General features: G+C 41.9%; 1 protein-coding gene across 1 annotated transcript in view; it reads right to left on the bottom strand.

Annotated features, from left to right (window-relative positions):
- The window catches only part of LOC112415775 (guanine nucleotide exchange factor DBS-like), a gene marked incomplete at its 3' end in the record, with an annotated part of 63,762 nt that overhangs the window by 38,443 nt on the left and 5,402 nt on the right, over positions 1-19,917 (bottom strand). Inside the window, exon 3 of the mRNA XM_024768936.1 lies at positions 19,752-19,912. Coding sequence (XP_024624704.1) covers positions 19,752-19,912 — 161 coding nt within the window. The remainder of the gene's footprint in view (positions 1-19,751; positions 19,913-19,917) is intronic.

Genomic DNA, 19,917 nt, shown 5'->3' with positions numbered 1-19,917 from the left:
GATGGGACAACAGGATATCCACATTCAAAAGAATGAAGTTGGACCCTTACCTTAACACCGTATACAAAAATTAACTCAAAATGAACCAAACGTTGAAATATAAGAGCTAAAGCAATAAAACTCTTAAAATAAAATACAGTAATAAATCTTTGTGACCTTGCATTAAGCAAAGACTTCATATACATGATATCAAAAGTAGAAGCAACAAAAGAAAAAAAATTATATTTTTGCACTTCAAAGGACACTAACAAGAAAAGGAAAAGACAATCTACAGAAAGGGAGAGTATATTTGCAAATCATTATCTGTTAAGGAATATGTATCTAGAATACATAAAGAACACTTAGTAATCAATAATGAAAAGGCAAATAGCACAATTAAAAATGGGCACAGGGGGGCTTCCCTGGTGGCGCAGTGGTTGAGGGTCCGCCTGCCGATGCAGGGGACACGGGTTTGTGCCCCAGTCCAGGAGGGTCCCACATGCTGCGGAGCGGCTGGGCCCGTGAGCCATGGCCGCTGGGCCTGCGCGTCTGGAACCTGTGCTCCGCAACGGGAGAGGCCACAGCAGTGAGAAGCCCGCGTACCGCAAACAAACAAAAAAAATGGGCAAAGGATTTGAATACACACATATCCAAAGAAGGTATAAAACTGACCAATAAGCACATGCAAAGATGCTCAACATCATTTAGTCATTTTGGAAATATCAAGACCACAATTAGTTACCACTTCACACCCATGGGGATGGCTATAAGGAAAAAGATGGACAATAACAAGTGTCAACAAGTATGTGGACAAATTAGAAAACTCATCTACTGTTCAAGGGAATGTAAAGTGGTTCAGCCCCTGTGCAAAACAGTTGTGTAATTTCTCAAAAAGTTAAACAGAGAGTTACCATACGACCCAGCAATTCTACTTCTAGGTATATAGCTGAAAGAAATGAAAACATACATCTACACAAAAACACATACAGGAATGTCAATAGCATTATTCATAATAACCAAAAGGTGGAAACAACACAAATGTCTATCAACTGAAGAATGGATAAACAAAATGTGCTATATCCACATGATGGAATATTATTCAGCAGTAAAAAGTAATGAAGGACTGATACATGCTACAACATGGATGGATCTTGACAACATTTTGCTATGAAAGAAGCCACAAATTATATGATTCCATTTATATGAAATATCCTGAACAGGCATAGAGAGAGATACAGAAAGTAGATTAGTGGTTGCTTAGGGCTGAGGAATGGGGAAACTGGGAGGATGATAGCTGAAAGGTATAGGGTTTCTTTTAGGAATGATGAAATGCCCCAAAATTGGTTTCAGTAATGCTTACACAGCACTGAATGTGCTAAAAACACTGAACTATACACTTTAAATGGGTAAATTATATGGTATGTGAAGTATATCACAATAAGGCTGTTACAAAATAACAAATCAAGGAAAGAATCGGTGTTTATAAGAAAAAATTTCATTTGAGCAGAAGTTGCACTTTTTCTACTTCTCCTTCCGAAGGAATTTAAACATGAAAAACAAACAGAAGTGGGCTCGACTTTTGGAAATGTATGTTCAGGAAAAAAGATGAAGGTTGTGCATAAAGGTAAACCACAAGGACATCACACGATCAGTAAGTTCACACAGTGGTTATATTTCGGTGCTATCTTAGGTGATGTATAAATATAGAATTCTGATTTTTTTCACACAAATATTTCTTGTAGAGGTAACATAGCACAGTACTTTTTTTTTTTTTTTTTTTTTTTTTTTTTGTGGTATGCGGGCCTCTCACTGTTGTGGCCTCTCCCGTGGCGGAGCACAGGCTCCGGACGTGCAGGCCCAGCGGCCATGGCTCACGGGCCCAGCCGCTCTGCGGCATGTGGGATCCTCCCGGACCGGGGCACGAACCTATGTCCCCTGAATCAGCAGGCAGACCCTCAACCACTGCACCACCAGGGAAGCCCAGCACAGTACTTTTGAGTGCGTGCTTCAAAGACAGATTGCCTATATTCCAATTCCAGCTCTACCACTTACAAGTTGTATGACCTTGGACGAGCTGCTTAAACTCTCTGTGTCTCAATTTCCTTTATTGGTAACATGGAGAAAATGACAGTACCTATTTCATAGGGTTATTGTAATGAGTAAAGTCGTTAATACATGCAAAGACTTGGAACAGTGTCTAGTATATGGTAAGTGCTCAATAAACACTGGCCATTGTTATAGAAGAAAGAAAATATAACATTAGAATTTAAAAGGTTTAGTGTACAAGTGAGCATTCAGGCAGTGGCAGATAACGACTGGGTTAGCATTTTGCTTCCCACCCTCCCCAAACAGCCACGGGCTGCTTCTAGGCCAGAATACCACTCCCATCTTTCAGTTCATCTGCAAATAGGAGACTGGGTCATGGTTCCTTATCCATACCTCAAGTCTTGTATACAAGGAAAACTCTGAGATGATATCATCTTTGAATATAAAAATTGAACTCACAAGTTTGACAAACATGAAGGCGCTTTCCCTTATTGGTCTCACAGGGGACTAAAAATCCTGAAAAATCTTCCTGCTACGAAACGTAAAAACATGGTGGGGAAAAGAAAATTAAATTCTTTCTAATGAATGGCTGAGTTGGCAGGAAAGACAAGGAAATCCTCCGAGGCCAAAACCATTACCAGGGCAAATATTCTGAGAGAAGCCAACTGAGAATAGAAGTTGCCCCAAGGCAGCTGCTAAATCCCAGGTGACTTAGAACTTGGTTTTAATGGTCATGCTTTGGTGGAGATTCAAAGCCTACAGCGCTAGGCATCAGATCAGAGAAAATACAGGAGAATATGTGTATATCCTGTGGGTAGGATAGAATTTTTTAAACAAAATGCAAGAAGCAGAAAGCTTAAAGGAAAAGATTGATAACTTAGGCTACACTAAATTTAAAGTTTTCTTTCATCAGGATGATGAAAGAAAAGGATGATGTCTATCATAAAGAAAATGATGACAAGCCACAAATTAGAAGCAGACAGTGCAATACATATAAGTGACAAACAAATAGTATCAAGGATATATAAAAGATTGTAAGTCAATTTAAAAAAAAGACAAACCACATGACAGAAAAATGGGGAAAAAAATAACACAGACAGGCATTTCACGGAAAAGGAAATAGGAATGGTCAATAAACATTTGTAAAGATCCTCAACGGCATTTGTAAAGTTTGAAATGCAAATTTCAAGGACAGTAAGATAATATTTTCTACCTACCACTTAAACAATAATTTTAAAACATCGACGTTAGCATGCACCTATATGTGTGTAATCATTATAGATGTTTTGGCTTTGGCCGTGGCTCTTATCACAGATTTCTTTTCTTATGAAGCATCCATTTTGAAAGACCACATTAAAAATTGTTTTAGTGATCACTGAAAGAAAACATATCAGGGAGAGTTTTACCGTGATAGAGCTGAAGGGCAAATGCAGTGACTAGACACAGGCTAAAACGGAAACAGAAAAATCAGTTAGATGTGACAACAAAGATCAAAGGAACTCTGCGGTGGCGTTAAAGGCATGGATAATGTCAACTCAAACATTCGCAAGTGTGGCCTGAGTACCTACTATGCATTCAGCGGTGTTTTAGAACCCACTTACACGGCACTTAAGAACGAACAGTTTCCAATTCAGGGAAGAACATCCACAGATCTGGCTGTCCTCGGAGACTCAACCTTTGAAATTGCGCTTTGAAGGGAAAAACCGTGGGATGATTTTACCCACAGTAGCACGAAGTGGAATTCTAAAGGATGATGGGAAAGGGAAGGAAGGAATGAGAGGCTGGAAGGAGAGAATAGGAATACAAATCAGGAATCCACATTTCAAAACAACTTTAAGTGTCCTTTTCGTTTACCTATCAGCCACTCTCATCATTTGTGTATTTCTTCTTTCAACAAACCTTTGTTAGACTCCCATCTGTTGCCATGCCCCAAGCAGCGCTGGGGACACAGAAACCAGTGAAAACACTGGCCCAGCCTCATGGGCTCTTCATCTGGGAGCTAAGTGTTACAATAGTATTGAGCCTAGGACACTGTGAGCACACAGAGGAAGGACATCGAGCACTAAACTGATAAAATAGATGCCGTATGAACAAAGGAAAGAAAACGGTTTTGTGGCCTAATCTGTGCTGAATACCTCCCGGCATGCATTTGCAGCATTTTCAGTGTGCAGCAATGACTCAACATTATACCAAGGTCGATGGCCTCTGACCTGCTTCCAAGGAGGGGAGTAAGTGGTAGTGAGCTCCCTCAGCCTGTCATGCATGAGACCAATGAAGCGGAACTGTTCATTTCTGTAACTTTTGCCAACTCCGATGTTTATGTGTTTCTGTGCGTGCGTATAGTCCAGAGAATTGGAAATAATAAGTATGTAATTAAAATGGCTGGTTCTGAAAATTCATTCTGCCGTCTTTCATATCACTTGTAAAGTCAAGAGGCAATATGAAGAAGCTCACACTGATAAGAAGTGGTTAAAAACTGCAGCGTGGAGCCTTTATTTACTCTTCTCCACTGTGAAAGCGCTTTTGTGACTCAATCGTGTGTCTTTTAAAATTTATACTCCATAAAAATTGACAGGATCTTTGCTAAATGCCGGAACTCTGGTAAAGGGCTTTTTAATATGTACATGAGGATATATATTATATACATATTTCATATATGTTATATACAATTATGCATCATCTTCAAAACCATACATTACCTGTTATGAAAATAAATGTCTTTCAGAATTTGCTTCCGTGGGTACTTCTGAGAGCACAGTTTAAACAAAAAACGTCTTCATCACACAATTTTGAATGTTCCAAATTATTTCTTAACAATAGAAATTTGAGAAAAAAGCATGTAAATCAAAGGGACATCACTTTACTCATCCAAATCATACTCATTCAAGTACACACGGTGCAAATGAACGTGAGCTTAAAATCACTACCGCCGCCACTAGATGACTCTAAACACACTAACTTAGTAACAGGTAAATATTAACATTAGGCTCTTGTTTTCATTTTTATTATAACATCAAGCCTTTCGAGAGCAGCTATTTAAAGCACAAGCTATAAAAGAAGACGAGATGACCCACTAATATTAGAACTCACAATATCCATGTAGACATATGACCGAATGCCAGATCTATTCCGTGGCTATTCATCTCTTCTTGGGTTCAGACAATCTAATTTTGAAATACACAGCATCTGCAATGGTAAATCCGATTAAAATGACTTACTTTAGCTTATAAGGCATGCAAAAGAACACACAACATCTGTCAATGGTCCTTGGAATGTGTTAACGAAGGAAGCAAAACTGACCCTCTGTTGAAAACTGACAAGTGCAAAATGGCAAAGAAAAACAGGGCCGCTGCTTTTTGCTCTGTGACTAATCACGTGATCCAGCTGGCACGTGCAAACACAAAGATGTCCTGCAAATACACATATTACTTTTCAGTGTCATCAAAGAGTCTAAGAATATATAATCACACCATTTCAGTTTAAATACGGGAAATATTATTTAAAATAACTCCCTATGGCTTTTCTTGTCATCGGACTGATACTGAGTATCTTCAGATACTGATACTGAAGCTAATTCTTCAGCTTAACTATCAGGAGTGCAAGTGAGCGTCTGATGAACAGAGAACCCAGTGTCCCTGAATGTGTATCTTTGTCTTCCATGAAAGGAAAAAATTTTAATAGCATGACAAAATTATTTTATATTATATATTTTATGTTTCCTGTACTCTTGTGTGTATCACACATTTCAATATGAAATCATTTTTAAGTAAACACATTCAAATGCAAGTCCCGAACCCGTGTCCCCTGCATCAGCAGGCGGACTCTCAACCACTGCGCCACCAGGGAAGCCCGACATGGATTCTTTACTGTTGTTCTCACCAGTTAGAAATAAGCTCCTTGTAGGCAGGGATTTTTGTGGGGTTTGTTCACTGAAATATCCCAACAGTGGAGGTGATCAGTACATGTTGAATTGAATTAATGTATCTATATCCATAGAAAAGTTCCACAATCCCAAACTGATTGCACATAAATAATTTAATTTAAAAACAAAAGAAAATGTCTTTCTCTTATTTCACTTGGCATAATACCCTCCAGGTCCATCCATGTTGCTGCAAATAGCAAATTTTCATTCTTTTTTATGGCTGAGTAGTATTTCAGTATGCGTGTGTACGTGTGTGTGTGCGTGCGTGTGTGTAAGTATCACATCTTCTTTATCCATTCATCTGTTAATGCACATTTATGTTGTTTCCATGTCTTGGCTATTGTAAATAATGCTATAAGGGCTTCCCTGGTGGTGCAGTGGTTAAGAATCCACCTGCCAATGTAGGGGACATGGGCTCGAGCCCTGGTCCAGGAAGATCTCACATGCCATGGAGCGGCTAAGCCCGTGCGTCACAACTACTGAGCCTGCACTCTAGAGCCCGCAAGTCACAACTACTGAGCCCTCATGCCACAGCTACTGAAGCCCATGCACCTAGAGCCCATGCTCTGCAACAAGAGAAGCCACAACAATGAGAAGACCATGTACCGCAACGAAGAGTAGCCCCCACTCACTGCAACTAGAGAGAGCCCATGAGCAGCAATGAAGACCCAATGCAGCCATAAATAAATAAATAAATAAACAAATAAAGCTCTGAACATAGGGGTGCATGTATCTTTTCGAATTAGTGTTTTTGTTTCTTTTGGATATACACCCAGGAGTGGAATTGCTGGGTCACATGGTAATTCTTTTTTTTTAATTTTTCGTTTTTTGAGAAACCTCCATACTGTTTTCCACAGTGGCTGCACCAATTTACATAGTGTTCGATGGTTCCCTTTACTCCGTATCCTCGCCAACATTTGTTATTTGTGGTCTTTTTGATGACAGCCATTCTGACAGGTGTGAGGTGATACCTCATTATGGTTTTGATTTGCATTTCCCTGATGATTAGCAATGTTGAGCATCTTTTTATGTGCCTGTTGGCCATCCGCATGTCCTTTTTTAAAAAATGTCTATTCAGATCTTTTGCCCATTTTTTAATCAGGTTGTTCATTTTTTTGATGTTGAGTTGTATGAGCTGTTTATATATTTTGGATATAAACCTCTTATCGGTCATATCATTTGCAAATATTTTCTCCCATTCTGTAGGTTGTCCTTTTGTTTTGTCAATGGTCTCCTTTGCTGTGCAAAAGCTTTCAAGTTTAATTAGGTCCCATTTGTTTATTTTTGCTTTTATTTCCTTTATTTTAGGAGACAGATCCAAAAAAATATTGCTATGATTTATGTCAAAGAGTGTTCTGCTTATGTTTTCCTCTAGGAGTTTTATGGTTTCTACTCATACATTTAGGTCTTTAATCCATTTTAAGTTTACTTTTGTAGATAGTGTTAGAGAATGTTCTAATTTCATACTTTTATAGGTAGCTGTCCAGTTTTCCCAGAACCACTTATCAAAGAGACTCTGTTTTCGCCATTGTATGTTCTTGCCTGCTTTGTCGTAGATTAATTGCCCATGTAAGTGTGGATTCATTTCTGGGCTCTCTATTCTGTTCCATTAATCTATGTGTCTGCTTTTGTGCCAGTACCATACTGTATGGTCACTTATATGTGGACTCTAAAAAATACAACAAACTAGTAAATATAATAAAAGAAACAGACTCACAGATATAGAGAACAAACTAGTGGTTACCAGTGGGGAGAGGGAAGGGGGAAGGGGCAAAATAGGGTTAGGGGATTAAGAAGAACTATTATGTATAAAATAAGCTACAAGGATATATTGTACAACACAGGGAATATAGTCAATATTCTGTAATAACTATAAATGGAGTATAACCTTTAAAAACTGTAAATTTTATACAACTATAACATATAATGTATATCAACTATACTTCATTTAAAAAATAATAATAATATAAATCAGAATAATCTGCCAAAGCAAATTGAAACCAAATATTAAAGTCCTTTTGACTCAACCTTGATCAGATACGTATTGGAAAAGTCATTATTAATCAGTTAAAACTGGAAATAAGCGTTTGTGGTTTTCTAATATTACAAGGCAAGAATAACTATACCCTAGATCAGTGTTTCCCCAACTTGTCCCTTGAGAAAAAAATCACCTGATACGTCTGAAAAGAATGCATATTCCTGGGCTTCATCCTAAATCTGAATCAGAAAAAAGACAATGGAATCTGTAGTTCACCCCAAAGGCCAGGTGATTCTTTTAACAAGGCAGGTGTATGACAGAGTTCACTAGAGCAGCAGTTGGCCAACTATGGCTTGGGGACCAAACCGCCCTACTCCTTGCTTTTGTAAATAAAGTTTTATTGGAACAGAGAAAAAATAAAGTCACAAGAAAATGGAAAAATAAAAGATAATCCCTTACCAAATAAAAAAAAAAAAACAAAAAAAAAAAAAAAAAAAAAAAAAAAAAAGAGGAGAAAACCAAGAAGAGAGAGGGACGAAAGGGAGAGGGCCAAAAAGCACATGATTTCGAAAAATGAGGCGCAGCAGGTAGGCAGTGACAAGGTGGAACCTCCACCCAGGAGCTGGGTGTCCCAGGTTGCTGGGCCTCGCCTGTGTCTCTTGCAGGTGTTTAAGAGTGTGACTATGGAAAGCTCTTCCTTCCTCCCTCCTTCAGATTAAAAGCCACCCAACAGAGACAGCATGTTTTCCTTGTACAGGGGCGGGAGCTGCCATTGTTTTGGGAACCTGACTAACAATTACAGCCTAGTGAATTCATTACTCGGGAACCCAATACATATAGGTAAATTTTGAGAGGGACTGAATCGTGCCATAAAGAGAACTACATATGTGGTGATTTACTGTATGTAAAAATCGGGATTAGAAAATGTTTTTCCTGCTTAAAGCATCAGCAAATCCACGGAAGAGTTGGCCCAAGCTTAAATGTGTAGTCACTGCAATCTATTTTCCTGAAAGACATCTCCTGCCACAGGGAGGGGGATTATACATTTGATTGACAAATGGTCTCGTCCAGCCTGGAAAGGTCTTTTGCGGATTCCTGGTCAATGTGGTATAAAAACACATGCTTCTCATTTTCTGTATGTTAACCCACTCTAGTCCCACACAGACTCACATGCCAAATGTCGAATCACAAGCACTAAGGCAATTGAGTTTGTGATTATATTTTGTTGTTTTTGTCTTCATTGTGAATTTGTCTTCCCTTGGGAGAACTCTTGTGGATATTTACTGTTTTATGCCTCTTAAAAGCTTCTAGCAGGGTCTCTAGAATAATTCCCATAATAAGAATGAAGTAACGTATCATAATCATAACTGAACTCTTGAAAATCTACAGGCGAGTAATCATTCAATGTGAGCACTGTTGGGCCAGAAAAGCATTAGAGTAAATAATTCCCAAATACTTTAAAGAGGAATGCCCTATATTTGGGGGAACCTCAATTTGTACAACTAAAAAAATGAGATTCAGACATTCCCTAAATTGATCAACAGTATGATACAGATATAATGACAGACTTACAGATAGATCAGTGGAATAGAATTGTCCAGAAATAAACCCTTACATCTATGATCAACTGATTTTAAACCAGGGTACCAAGACATTTTAGTGGGAAAAGAATATTCTTTTCCACAGATGGTGCTGGGAACACCTGTATATATGCACATGGTTAAAAGAATGTAGTTGGACCCCTAGCTCACACCATGTACAAAAATCAACTCAAAATGGATCAAAGACTGAAATGTAAGACCTAAATCTATAAAACTCAGATGTAAATATAGATGGAATTCTTCGTGACCTTGGGTTAGGCAATATTATCTTATATATGACACTGAAAGCAAAGAAGAGAAAAAAACAGGTCAACAGGTACAAGAAAAGATGCTCAGCATCACTACTCATCAGGGAAATGCAAATCAAAACCACAATGAGATACCACCTCACACCTGTTAGAATAGCTATTATCGAAAAGACAAGAAATGAGTGTTGGAGAGGATATGGATAAAAGGGAACTCTTGTGCACTGCTGGTGTTAATGTAAATTGGTATGGAAAACAGTATGGAGGTGCCTCAAAAAATTAAACATAGAAGTACCATATGATCCAGTAATTCCACTTCTGGGTATTTATCTAAAGAAAATGAAAACAATAACTCAAAAAGATATATGCACCCCCATGTTCACTGCAGCATTATTTACAATAGACAAGACATAGAAACAACCTAAGTGTCCATCAACGGATAAATAGATAAAGATAGTGAAGTCAGTCAGACAGAGAAAGACAAATATCATATGATGATCTCACTTATATGTGGAATCTTATAAAACAAACAAACAAAGAGAACAGACTGGTGGTTGCCAGAGGTGGGAGATGAGATGGGGTGGGAGACATGGGTGAAGGGGGTCAAAAGGTACAAACTTTCAGTATGAAATAAATAAGTCATGGGGATATAATGTACAGCAGAGTGACTATAGTTTAAATTACTTGGGGAACTTCCCTGGTGGTGCAGTGGTCAAGAATCCACCTGCCAATGCAGGGTACACGGGTTCGAGCCCTGGTCTGGGAAGATCCCACATGCCGCGGACCAACAAAGCCCGTGCACCACAACTACTGAGTCTGTGCCCTAGAGCCTGCAAGCCACAACTACTGAGCCCATGTGCTGCAACTACTGAAGCTGGCGTGCCTAGAGCCTGTGCTCCGCAACAAGAGAAGCCACTGCAATGAGAAGCCCGAGCACTGCAACGAAGGGTAGTCCCTGTTTGCTGCAACTAGAGAAAGTCCACATGCAGCAACAAAGACACAACACAGCCAATAAATAAATTAATTAATTAATTTAAAAAAAAATACTAACATGGGTTTGATTCCTGGTCGGGGAACTAAGATCCCACATGCCGCGAGGCAGCTAAGCCCGCGCGCCACAACTACTGAGCTCGCGTGCCTCAATGAAAGAGACCACGCGCCACAACGAAGAGCCCACATGCCGCAAATAGGACCAAATGCAGGCAAAAATAAATAATAAATAAATGAATGAATAAATAAATACATAAATATTTTTTTAAATACTTTACTGCATATTTGAAAGTTGCCAACAGAGCAAATCTTAAAAGTTCTCATCACAAGAAAAAATTTTTTGTAACTATGTGTGGTGACGGATGTTAATTAGACTTACTGCGGTAATCATTTCCAATACACACAACTATTGAATCATGTTGTACACCTGAAACTAATATAATGTTATATGTCAGTTATACCTCAATTTAAAAAAAGAACTGAAAACAGAGACTTAAAAAAAAGAGAGAAAAATAGGTAAATTTGACTTCAAAATTAAAAACGCTTGTGCTTCAGATGAAACCATCAAGAAAATGAAAGATAATCCACAGAATGGGAGAAAATATTTGCAAATTAATATCTAATAAGGATTCTTGAATCCAGACTATATAAATAACTCTTACAACTAACTAAATAGTAAAAACAGAAATAGACCAATTTTAAAATGGGCAAAGAATCTTCATAGACATTTCTCCAAAGAAGATATACAAATGGCCAATAAACACATGAAAAGGTGCTCAACATCACTAGCCATTCGGGAAATGCAAATCAAAACCACAATGTGAAACCACTTCGCACTTCACACCCACTAGGCTGGCTGGAATCAGACAGAGATTAACAAGTTCTCAGAAGAATGTGGAGAAAATGGAACCCTCATACAATGATGGTGGGAATGTGAAATGGTACAGTTGCTTTGGAAGTCTGGGAGTTCCTCAAAAGATTAAACACACAGTGACTCTATGACCTAGCAAATCCACTCCTAGATATATATTCAAGAGAACTGAAAACATGTCCACACAAAAACTTATATAAGAATATTCATAGCAACATTATTCATAATAGACAAAAGGTGGAAATAATTCAAGTGTCCATCAACTGAAGAATGGATAATTAAAATATTTAGCCAGATAAAAAGAATGAAATACTGACACATGCTACAACATGGATGAAACTTGAAAACATTATGCTAAGTGAAAGAAGCTAGTCACAAAAGATCATCTATTATGATTCTATCTGTCTGAAATTTGTGGAATAGACACATCTTTAAAGACAGAAAGTGTGTTAGTGGCTGCCAGGGGCTGGTGGGAAGGACTGTTAGGAGGAAATGGGGAGCAATGGCTAATGGGTATGAGGGTTTCTTTTTGGGGTGATGGGAATGTTCTAAACTTGTGGTAATTAATGCACAACTCTGTGATTATACTAAAATCTATTGAAATGTACACTTTAAATGGGTTAATTGTATGGTATGTGAATTATATCTCAATAGAGCTGTTAAAAAAAACTTGAATGGGATCCTGTTTTCCCTGTTTGCCTTCTTGTTAAGAAAACTCTTTTCTGTTCCTCCTTGCTGGGAATGGCTCTCCTTCCCTTTTCAGATTAGTGCAAAAAATTATCTGAAAACGGAGCAGACATATCTTTATCAAGTTGCTGGCTCACAGTTTTCCAGAGACAAATACACAAATGTAAATTATAAGTGCTGCTAAAACGTCTGGTTTCCCAGCATCTGCAGGGTTAACGAGCCGACTTAATTTCTTCCTGGCAGAGGTAACAGTATCATTGATAAATATTTGAAAGAAAGTCAGAAAAGAGATAATTACCTTTCAGAGTAAATTTCAATATATTAAAGTGTCACTATATTTGCTAATCCAACTATTTTATAAAGCCCCAAACGTTATTATGAGTATAAACTGATCCTTCTTTCCAATTTCACATCAGCCTTTGATCTTTCCATTAAAATATAATTGTTTTAAAGAAAATTATATCATGTATTGAAAATGAAAGGAGGGAACGGATAAAGGTCTTCTCAACTGGGAAGCAACAGTGGCTGCTTAATATTCCTACTGAAGAAAAGAATAAGATGGGAAGGAATTCATCTGCATCATGAAACTTAAGCCATAAATGACTACTGCAGATTTCTTGATGCATAAAGAAGGCTAAAAAAAAAAAAAAAAAAAAGAAGGCTCGTTTAGCACTGAAGTTGTAGTTTCTCTCTTTGGAGAGCTTTCCTCGTAGACCTCTTCTTTACCCCCGGGCACAGATCATGTTGGTTCCATACTCTGAGCAAAGGAATATGAGTCAAAGTGACCTGTGAGCAAATTGGACAGTGCAAACATTTCAACAACAAACCACAGAAATGATTTGTCTCTTTGGAGCACTGATTCCACTAGTGCTCTCTTATGTTTTTTTAATATATTTATTTATTTATTTTTAATTTTGGCTGTGTTGGGTGTTCGTTGCTGCGTGCAGGCTTTCTCTAGTTGTAGCGAGTGGGAGCTGCTCTTTGATGCGGTGCTCAGGCTTCTCATTGCGGTGGCTTCTCTTGTTGCGGAGCACGGGCTCTAGGCATGCGGGCTTCAGTAGTTGTGGCACGCGGGCTCGGTAGTTGTGGCTCGAGGTCTCTAGATCGCAGGCTCAGTAGTTGCGGTGCACGGGCTTAGTTGCTCTGTAGCATGTGGGATCTTCCCGGACCACGGATCCAACCCGTGTTCCCCCCTGCACTGGCAGGCAGATTCTTAACCACTGCGCCACCAGGGGAGTCCCTTGTGCTCTCTTGAATGTTGCTCTGGGGAAGAGGTCATCCCCAAGTCTTCACTGGGGGAAACAAACAACTGTCTCTTCTGACTGATCTCTTCTCTATACTCACTCATCCAGGCTTTAAATACCACCTCCGATGACTCCCAAATTGATATCCCCATCTCAGATCCGTTCCTTGAAGACCAGATTCCTGTAACCGTTTGCCAACCCAAGATCTCTGCGTTAACCCCAGCCACAGCAGTGAAAGCACCGAGTCCTAACCACTGGACCACCAGGGAACTCCTCCCCCCAAACCAAACTCCTGAGCCTCACGATTTCCCCACACCCAGCTCTCCCTGCCGGCATCTCCATCTCCACCCGTGACAATTCCTGCCACCCTTGACACCCCTCTTCTCTCACAGCCCACATTGAAACCATTTGCAAATCGTTTTGGCTCTACCTTCAAAAATACACCTCGACTCTCACCACTCCTCACCACCTCCAGTATCAACTCTCTGGTTTAAGCCACCATCATCGATTGTCACAGTCTCCTAATTGGTCTGCCCGCTTTCACCTTTCTCCTGCCTTTACCTCATTCTCCACATAGCATCCAGAGCAAGGTACATTACTCCTTTGCTCAAAACCAGATCAACTCGGTGCTGTGCTCTGTGACCACCTAGAGGGGTGGGATAGGGAAGGTGGGAGGGAGACGCAAGAGGGAGGAGATATGGGGATATATATCTATATGGATAGCTGATTCACTTTGTTATACAGCAGAAACTAACACACCATTGTAAAGCAATTATACTCCAATAAAGATGTAAAAACAAACAAACAAACAAAAAAACCTTCCCATGGCTCCTCATGTGACTCAGGGTAAAAGCCAAAGTCCTTACCAAGCCCTATACGACCCAGACCCGTTACCTCTCTGGCTTCATCACACACACACACACACACTGCTTCAGCCACACTGGTTTTCCTCCCATTCCTTGAACTTGTCAATACTTTGTCATCTCAACGCCTTTACAGCGATTATCCCCTCTGCCCAGAACACTCCCTCAGAACCCCCTCTTGGTGACATCCTACAATCCCTTAGGTCTTTGCTCAGTGTCACCTTCCCAGTCCTGAAAGAAACAAGAAGCCAGTCAGATCCTTACATTCATCATGCATATACAACGAGGGGAGGGCTTGGGTGAAAAATAAATGAAAGGAAGGGCTGTGACATTGGCCTCTTGCCGGGTTCCAGATAAGACCTTGGCAGCGATCAGATAAGAGGCATCTCTCTTAGGGGGCTGACCTCTGCTTCTGCGCTGGGGCAGGTGGGGAGCAGGTTTTTTACTGAGCCTTCAGAGGGTGCTTGCTTGAGAAGATGCTGTAGAGGGACATTTGCTTTCAGTCCTTGGGGGCAACTCCTAAGGACTGAAGTGCCTCCTAGTGCCAAGCGCTTGCATGAGCGCTTGCCAAGGCATGCCTGAGAAATGCAATGGATAAAATGCATCTCAATTTTCTGATGGATTTTGAACACACTTGCTTATTTGTTTGTTTTACAAGACAGTAAACTATTACAATTTCACATACTGTAATAGCTTCATTTATGAGAGAACATGTTTCACTGATAACATTTTTAACAGCATCAAGGGAATTCCCTAGCTGTGCAGTGGTTAGGACTCTGCGCTTTCACTGCTGAGGGCCCGGGTTCAATCTCTGGTTGGGGAACTAAGATCCCACAAGCCGTGCAGCCAAAAAACAAAACAAAACAAAAACATCATCAACCCTCCAGGACGCAACTAAGTACTAGGAAAAAACTTTGTTAAGCTTTTAGAAACAGAAACAGACACACAGATACAGAGAACAAACTAGTAGTTACCAGAGGGGAGTGGGAAGGAGGGAGGAGCAAGATAGGGGAAGGGGATTAAGAGGTACAAACTACTAGGTGTAAAATAAGACACAAGGATGTGATGTACAGCACAGGGAACACAGCCAATATTTTGTAATAACTTTGTATGGAGGATAATTTATAAAAAATGGAATCACTATGTTGTATACCTGAAACTAACATTATACAGTAAGTCAACTATACTTCAATTTTTTTTTCTTTTTTTTTTGCGGTACGCGGGCGTCTCACTGCTGTGGCCTCTCCCGTCGCGGAGCACAGGCTCCGGATGCACAGGCTCAGCAGCCATGGCTCACGGGCCCAGCTGCTCCGCGGCATGTGGGATCTTCCCGGACCGGGGCACGAACCCGTGTCCCCTGCATCGGCAGGTGGACGCTCAACCACTGCGCCACCAGGGAAGCCCTATACTTCAATTTAAAAAAAAAACAAAAACAAACTTTTAATGCAACCGGAAGAGATATCACAGAGTCCATGTGTTAAAGGTCCTATACATTGGTAGAAGCAGGCTCCCCAAATACTCATAGTCTATTTACTCATATTCTGCAAACAACTCTAACAAGTTTGGTTATCTCATTTCCTAGTTCACAACAACACATCAGAAGGGGCAACGAAGGAGGGAGCTTAGAGGCTTAGGCAGTAACTGCTGGCTGGTAGAAAGAGTTAAAATAACAGCAGCAAGAAATGGCAACTAACAGAGAGGGGATATATGGAACGATTAGAAAACCAGGCATTACCAATTAAGAGGCAGAACATCTGTGCCCAATTTAATGCAGGGACAAACAGACCCGCCACACTTTAGGAGCCCTTAAGGCAACACTATACACAGCAAATTAAAATAACTAATGCTCTTATAAGGATAATCTTGAATCATCAAGAAAAGATACAATTATTTCCAGGCTCAGGAGTCAGGAAGGTAAATAATCTTTTTGAAAAGCTTTCCATCCAAAATGGTTAGCGACTGGGGCAAGGGAAAAGCAGTGCAAGCGCTGAACCCCAGTTACCCAGAAAATCAGTTATGCGGAACAACTCAGAAATTAGCGTTGCCCAGTAAGTGACCCATCATCATTGGAAAACAGTTTTATACTATGTTGCAATGTATATTGAATAATTAACTTTTGTTGTGATTTACACAGCTAAACTCTGACAAAAACAAATTTGCAGTGAACAGGTTTTCACAACTACTTCTCTGAGTTATCTGAGGTTAACTTAGATCAGTATAGTTCGAGTCCTTTTGTCCTGCAAGGAACGCAAAACATTTCTTTCTTTTTTTTTTTTTTCTTTTTTCACCCATCATCAGGTGAGGAAAGTTTGAGGGGGGAAAAAAATCTCTGTTTAAAGGTAAGTTCAAAAGGTAATTTTATAATAAATGTGGGCTCCATCTAGGCTAGACTGAGTTATCAACCCATAGAAGTAATTTAAGGAAGAACTTCTGTGCCAGGAGTTGTTTAATGAGCGCCACGGATGACTGTAAGAAATAATATTCACTTCTTCCCAGCTCTAGTAAGCTCTCAACTCTGAACCCCAAATTTCCTCTCCATCCTCCATTCCCTATCTTAATGATATCTCTCCCCACCCCTTCACCCTAACTACAAACCTGGAATTAACCTAGTCTCCTTCCCTGTCCCTCAAACCTCGCAAGGAGTCACCAAGTCAAATCAGTTCTACCATCTCAATTCCTCCAGCTTCTCCCCTTCTCCCCATTCCCAGAACTGACTCAGTCCATGCCTTCGTCCACTCTTGCCCAGCATGCTACAACTGCTCTCTAACTGGCCCCCCGACTTCCGGTCTTCTAGCTCTCTTCTGCACACTCCACACACTGTGTCCTCCCCACAACCGCCAGAGTGGTATCTGCAAAAGCAACAAGCCCCGCCATGCACTGGCACTGCCAGCCACTGTGCACACCGGGCCCTGTACCACCCCAGTAAGGGCATCATTCACAGTTTTGCAGTGCACAACCTGTACAACCATATGCAGCAGCCTTGCTCTATTCCCCTAGTTACAACACTCCAGTGGCTCCCCATTGCACTCCACATAAAGCCCTTTAATATGCCTGATCCAGCCTCTGCCTACTTCTCCAAATTAATCTCTCTCCTGTATTTTCCACACTTTCCACTCCAATCATTAAAAAAAAAAAAAGAAAGAAAGAAAGAAAGAAATGACTCCCCAAACCTACTATGCTGTCACCTTTCTGCTTGTTTCGGCACATCTTATTTCCTTCGCCTAGATAACCTCTCCCTACCTTTCCCCACCACACTCCATCCCCATCCCCAGTCCACCTGGACATTTGTATGCATCCTTGAAGATTCAAATCATGCATCACCCTCTCCCCAAAGTCTTCCCTTAACTCCCTAAGTAGAGTCAACCATCCTACTTCTGGCTGCCCCGCAGCAGATCCTGCACAAACAGGTGTAATTACCTTATTGCACCGTGGCATGTCCTGGTAGCGAGCAGTCTCTGAATGGTCATTACTGAAATGATCTCTCAGAAAGTTCTGTACCACAGTAAAAAACCTTGTAAACATATTCTTAAATAGAGGAATACTTTTTTTAAATAGATGAAATCTTTTCACACGTAAAACTCATCCTAGGGTGCATGTCCTAACAGCATAGCTACAGACCACTTTCGGGACATTCTGTTGGTCCATCCAGCGGTAGATGTTACTGCTAAAAATGCTGAAAGGCAGAACAGCACCACAAGCTCGTGTAAAAACACAGCACAGCAACCGGTGTCATTTAGGTGCTGTGACACATCATAATGACGAGGCAACTGCCACCATGCAGGAGCCTTCAAAGGTATGGAAGATAAAACACCGCACAACTATAGAAGTAGAGAAATCACTGGAGGTAGGAATGTCAACTGACAGTTCATAGCATAGCTAATTGAACTTTGGTGAGAAAGCATACATTCTCCTATGGAGATTTTTTTCACTCGCAGGAAAATGGAGGAGGCAAACACAAGACACAAAGCACTTTCCACACTCCCCTGAGCTGCCCAGCTGCCAGTGAGGGTCTGTTGTAGCATCCCAACCCGTTCCAGACGCTGAATACCTGAAGGAGCGTGTGCCCCATCACCGCACTCCCCTTAATGGTTGATTACACATGGAAACCGATAGTGCCCACCCCAAATACCAAACAGGGAGGGACTGAAAACGCACAGGCCGAAGCCTTGACTTACTGCGGTCTAACGACAGGGGTTGCCGTGGCCTCCTTTGGATTCGAGGCTAGACCCGAATAAGGAAGGAAAGTATTTGGAACGTATGTGAGGGCTACCTGATTTTCAGAAAATTGTCACCAAGTCTATTTTTGGGGTGCCAAAACTCCCACTGCAAGGCTGAGCACCTGCTAAAGCAAAACCACCACGGGAGCAGAGGACGAAGACACGTCCATGAATTGCAGTACCTTGAGAACTTGTCTGAAAAGCCCTGGCGGAACTTAAGGTACCAGAGCTGCACCCTGTTCTCGGGTTGCTCTCGAGCCCCAGTCCGCATGGTCCCGTAGGAACCTAGCTCCTCAGAGCCCAGAGCCTGCTGCACCTTCCCCGCTGCACCAACCCCAAAGCTTGGCACCTCCGGCGAGGTAGACGCGTGTGCATCACGGCTGGCAAGTGACCACGTCCACCGTCCCCCGCTCACTGCTCACATCCCTCACCCAAATCGCGGCAGTGGCAGTAAAGGATGCGTGGGTTTGTTGGCTCTTTTTTGTCTGTCCTATAGTGAGGACCCCAGGAGACAGGAAACTCATGGACCCAGCTGGAAAGATGCACCAGCCTGAGTGTAAGAAAGCCCGAGTTGGCGGCGGCGGCGGCGGCACGGTTTCTCTACAACTCCTCCCCCTCCAAGTGCGGCGCCGAGGGTCTGCGAATCCCAGCGCCTTTTTGGATTTGGCTTCCCCAAAAGTATTATTCAACCCCCGCCGCCGCTTTTGCAGCATTCAGGGGATATTACAAGCGAAGTGCACCCCCGGGAGGGGGGCTTCTGGTCGGCGGGATGCGGAGTTGGAAGATACCGTCTGGCCCCATCTCTCCAGCGACACACAGGAGCGGGTGAGGAGCGGAGAGGGGACCTGAACTAGCCACGGCGGAGACGTCCTCACACCACCTCCCGGACTTTCTCACGGTCCCGCTGCAGCGCGGCCCGGGGCCGGAGGAAAAACGGCTGGCCGGCTAAGGGCGCTGGCAGCGGGGGAGGGCGAGCGTGTGGGGGCGAAGGGAAGACAAAGTGTGCTCGGCAGCCGGGCGGCCGGGGATGGAGCGCGGGAGGAGAGGGGCGCGCGAGCGCGGCGGGAGGCGGAGGCCGCCGGGCGGCGTGCGGGAGGAGGGAACTTACCTGCGAGGAAGACCGCTTGCAGCAGGCAGAGGTAGCTCTTGCCGTACTTATCGGAAATCCGTACGCGCTGCAGGGCCATGGCCATGTCCACCTGCAGAGAGATGGCCTGGGTGGCCGGCACGAACGCGCAGCCGTCCGGGTCCCAGGGCAGGCCCGGCGTCCTGCC

Source organism: Neophocaena asiaeorientalis, unplaced genomic scaffold, assembly GCF_003031525.2.
Source record: "Neophocaena asiaeorientalis asiaeorientalis breed wild unplaced genomic scaffold, Neophocaena_asiaeorientalis_V1.1 scaffold654, whole genome shotgun sequence".
In the NCBI taxonomy this organism is placed as follows: Eukaryota; Metazoa; Chordata; class Mammalia; order Artiodactyla; family Phocoenidae; genus Neophocaena; species Neophocaena asiaeorientalis.
The sequence above is the reverse complement of the archived record's forward strand: the minus strand, read 5'-3'. Positions and strand labels throughout refer to the sequence as shown.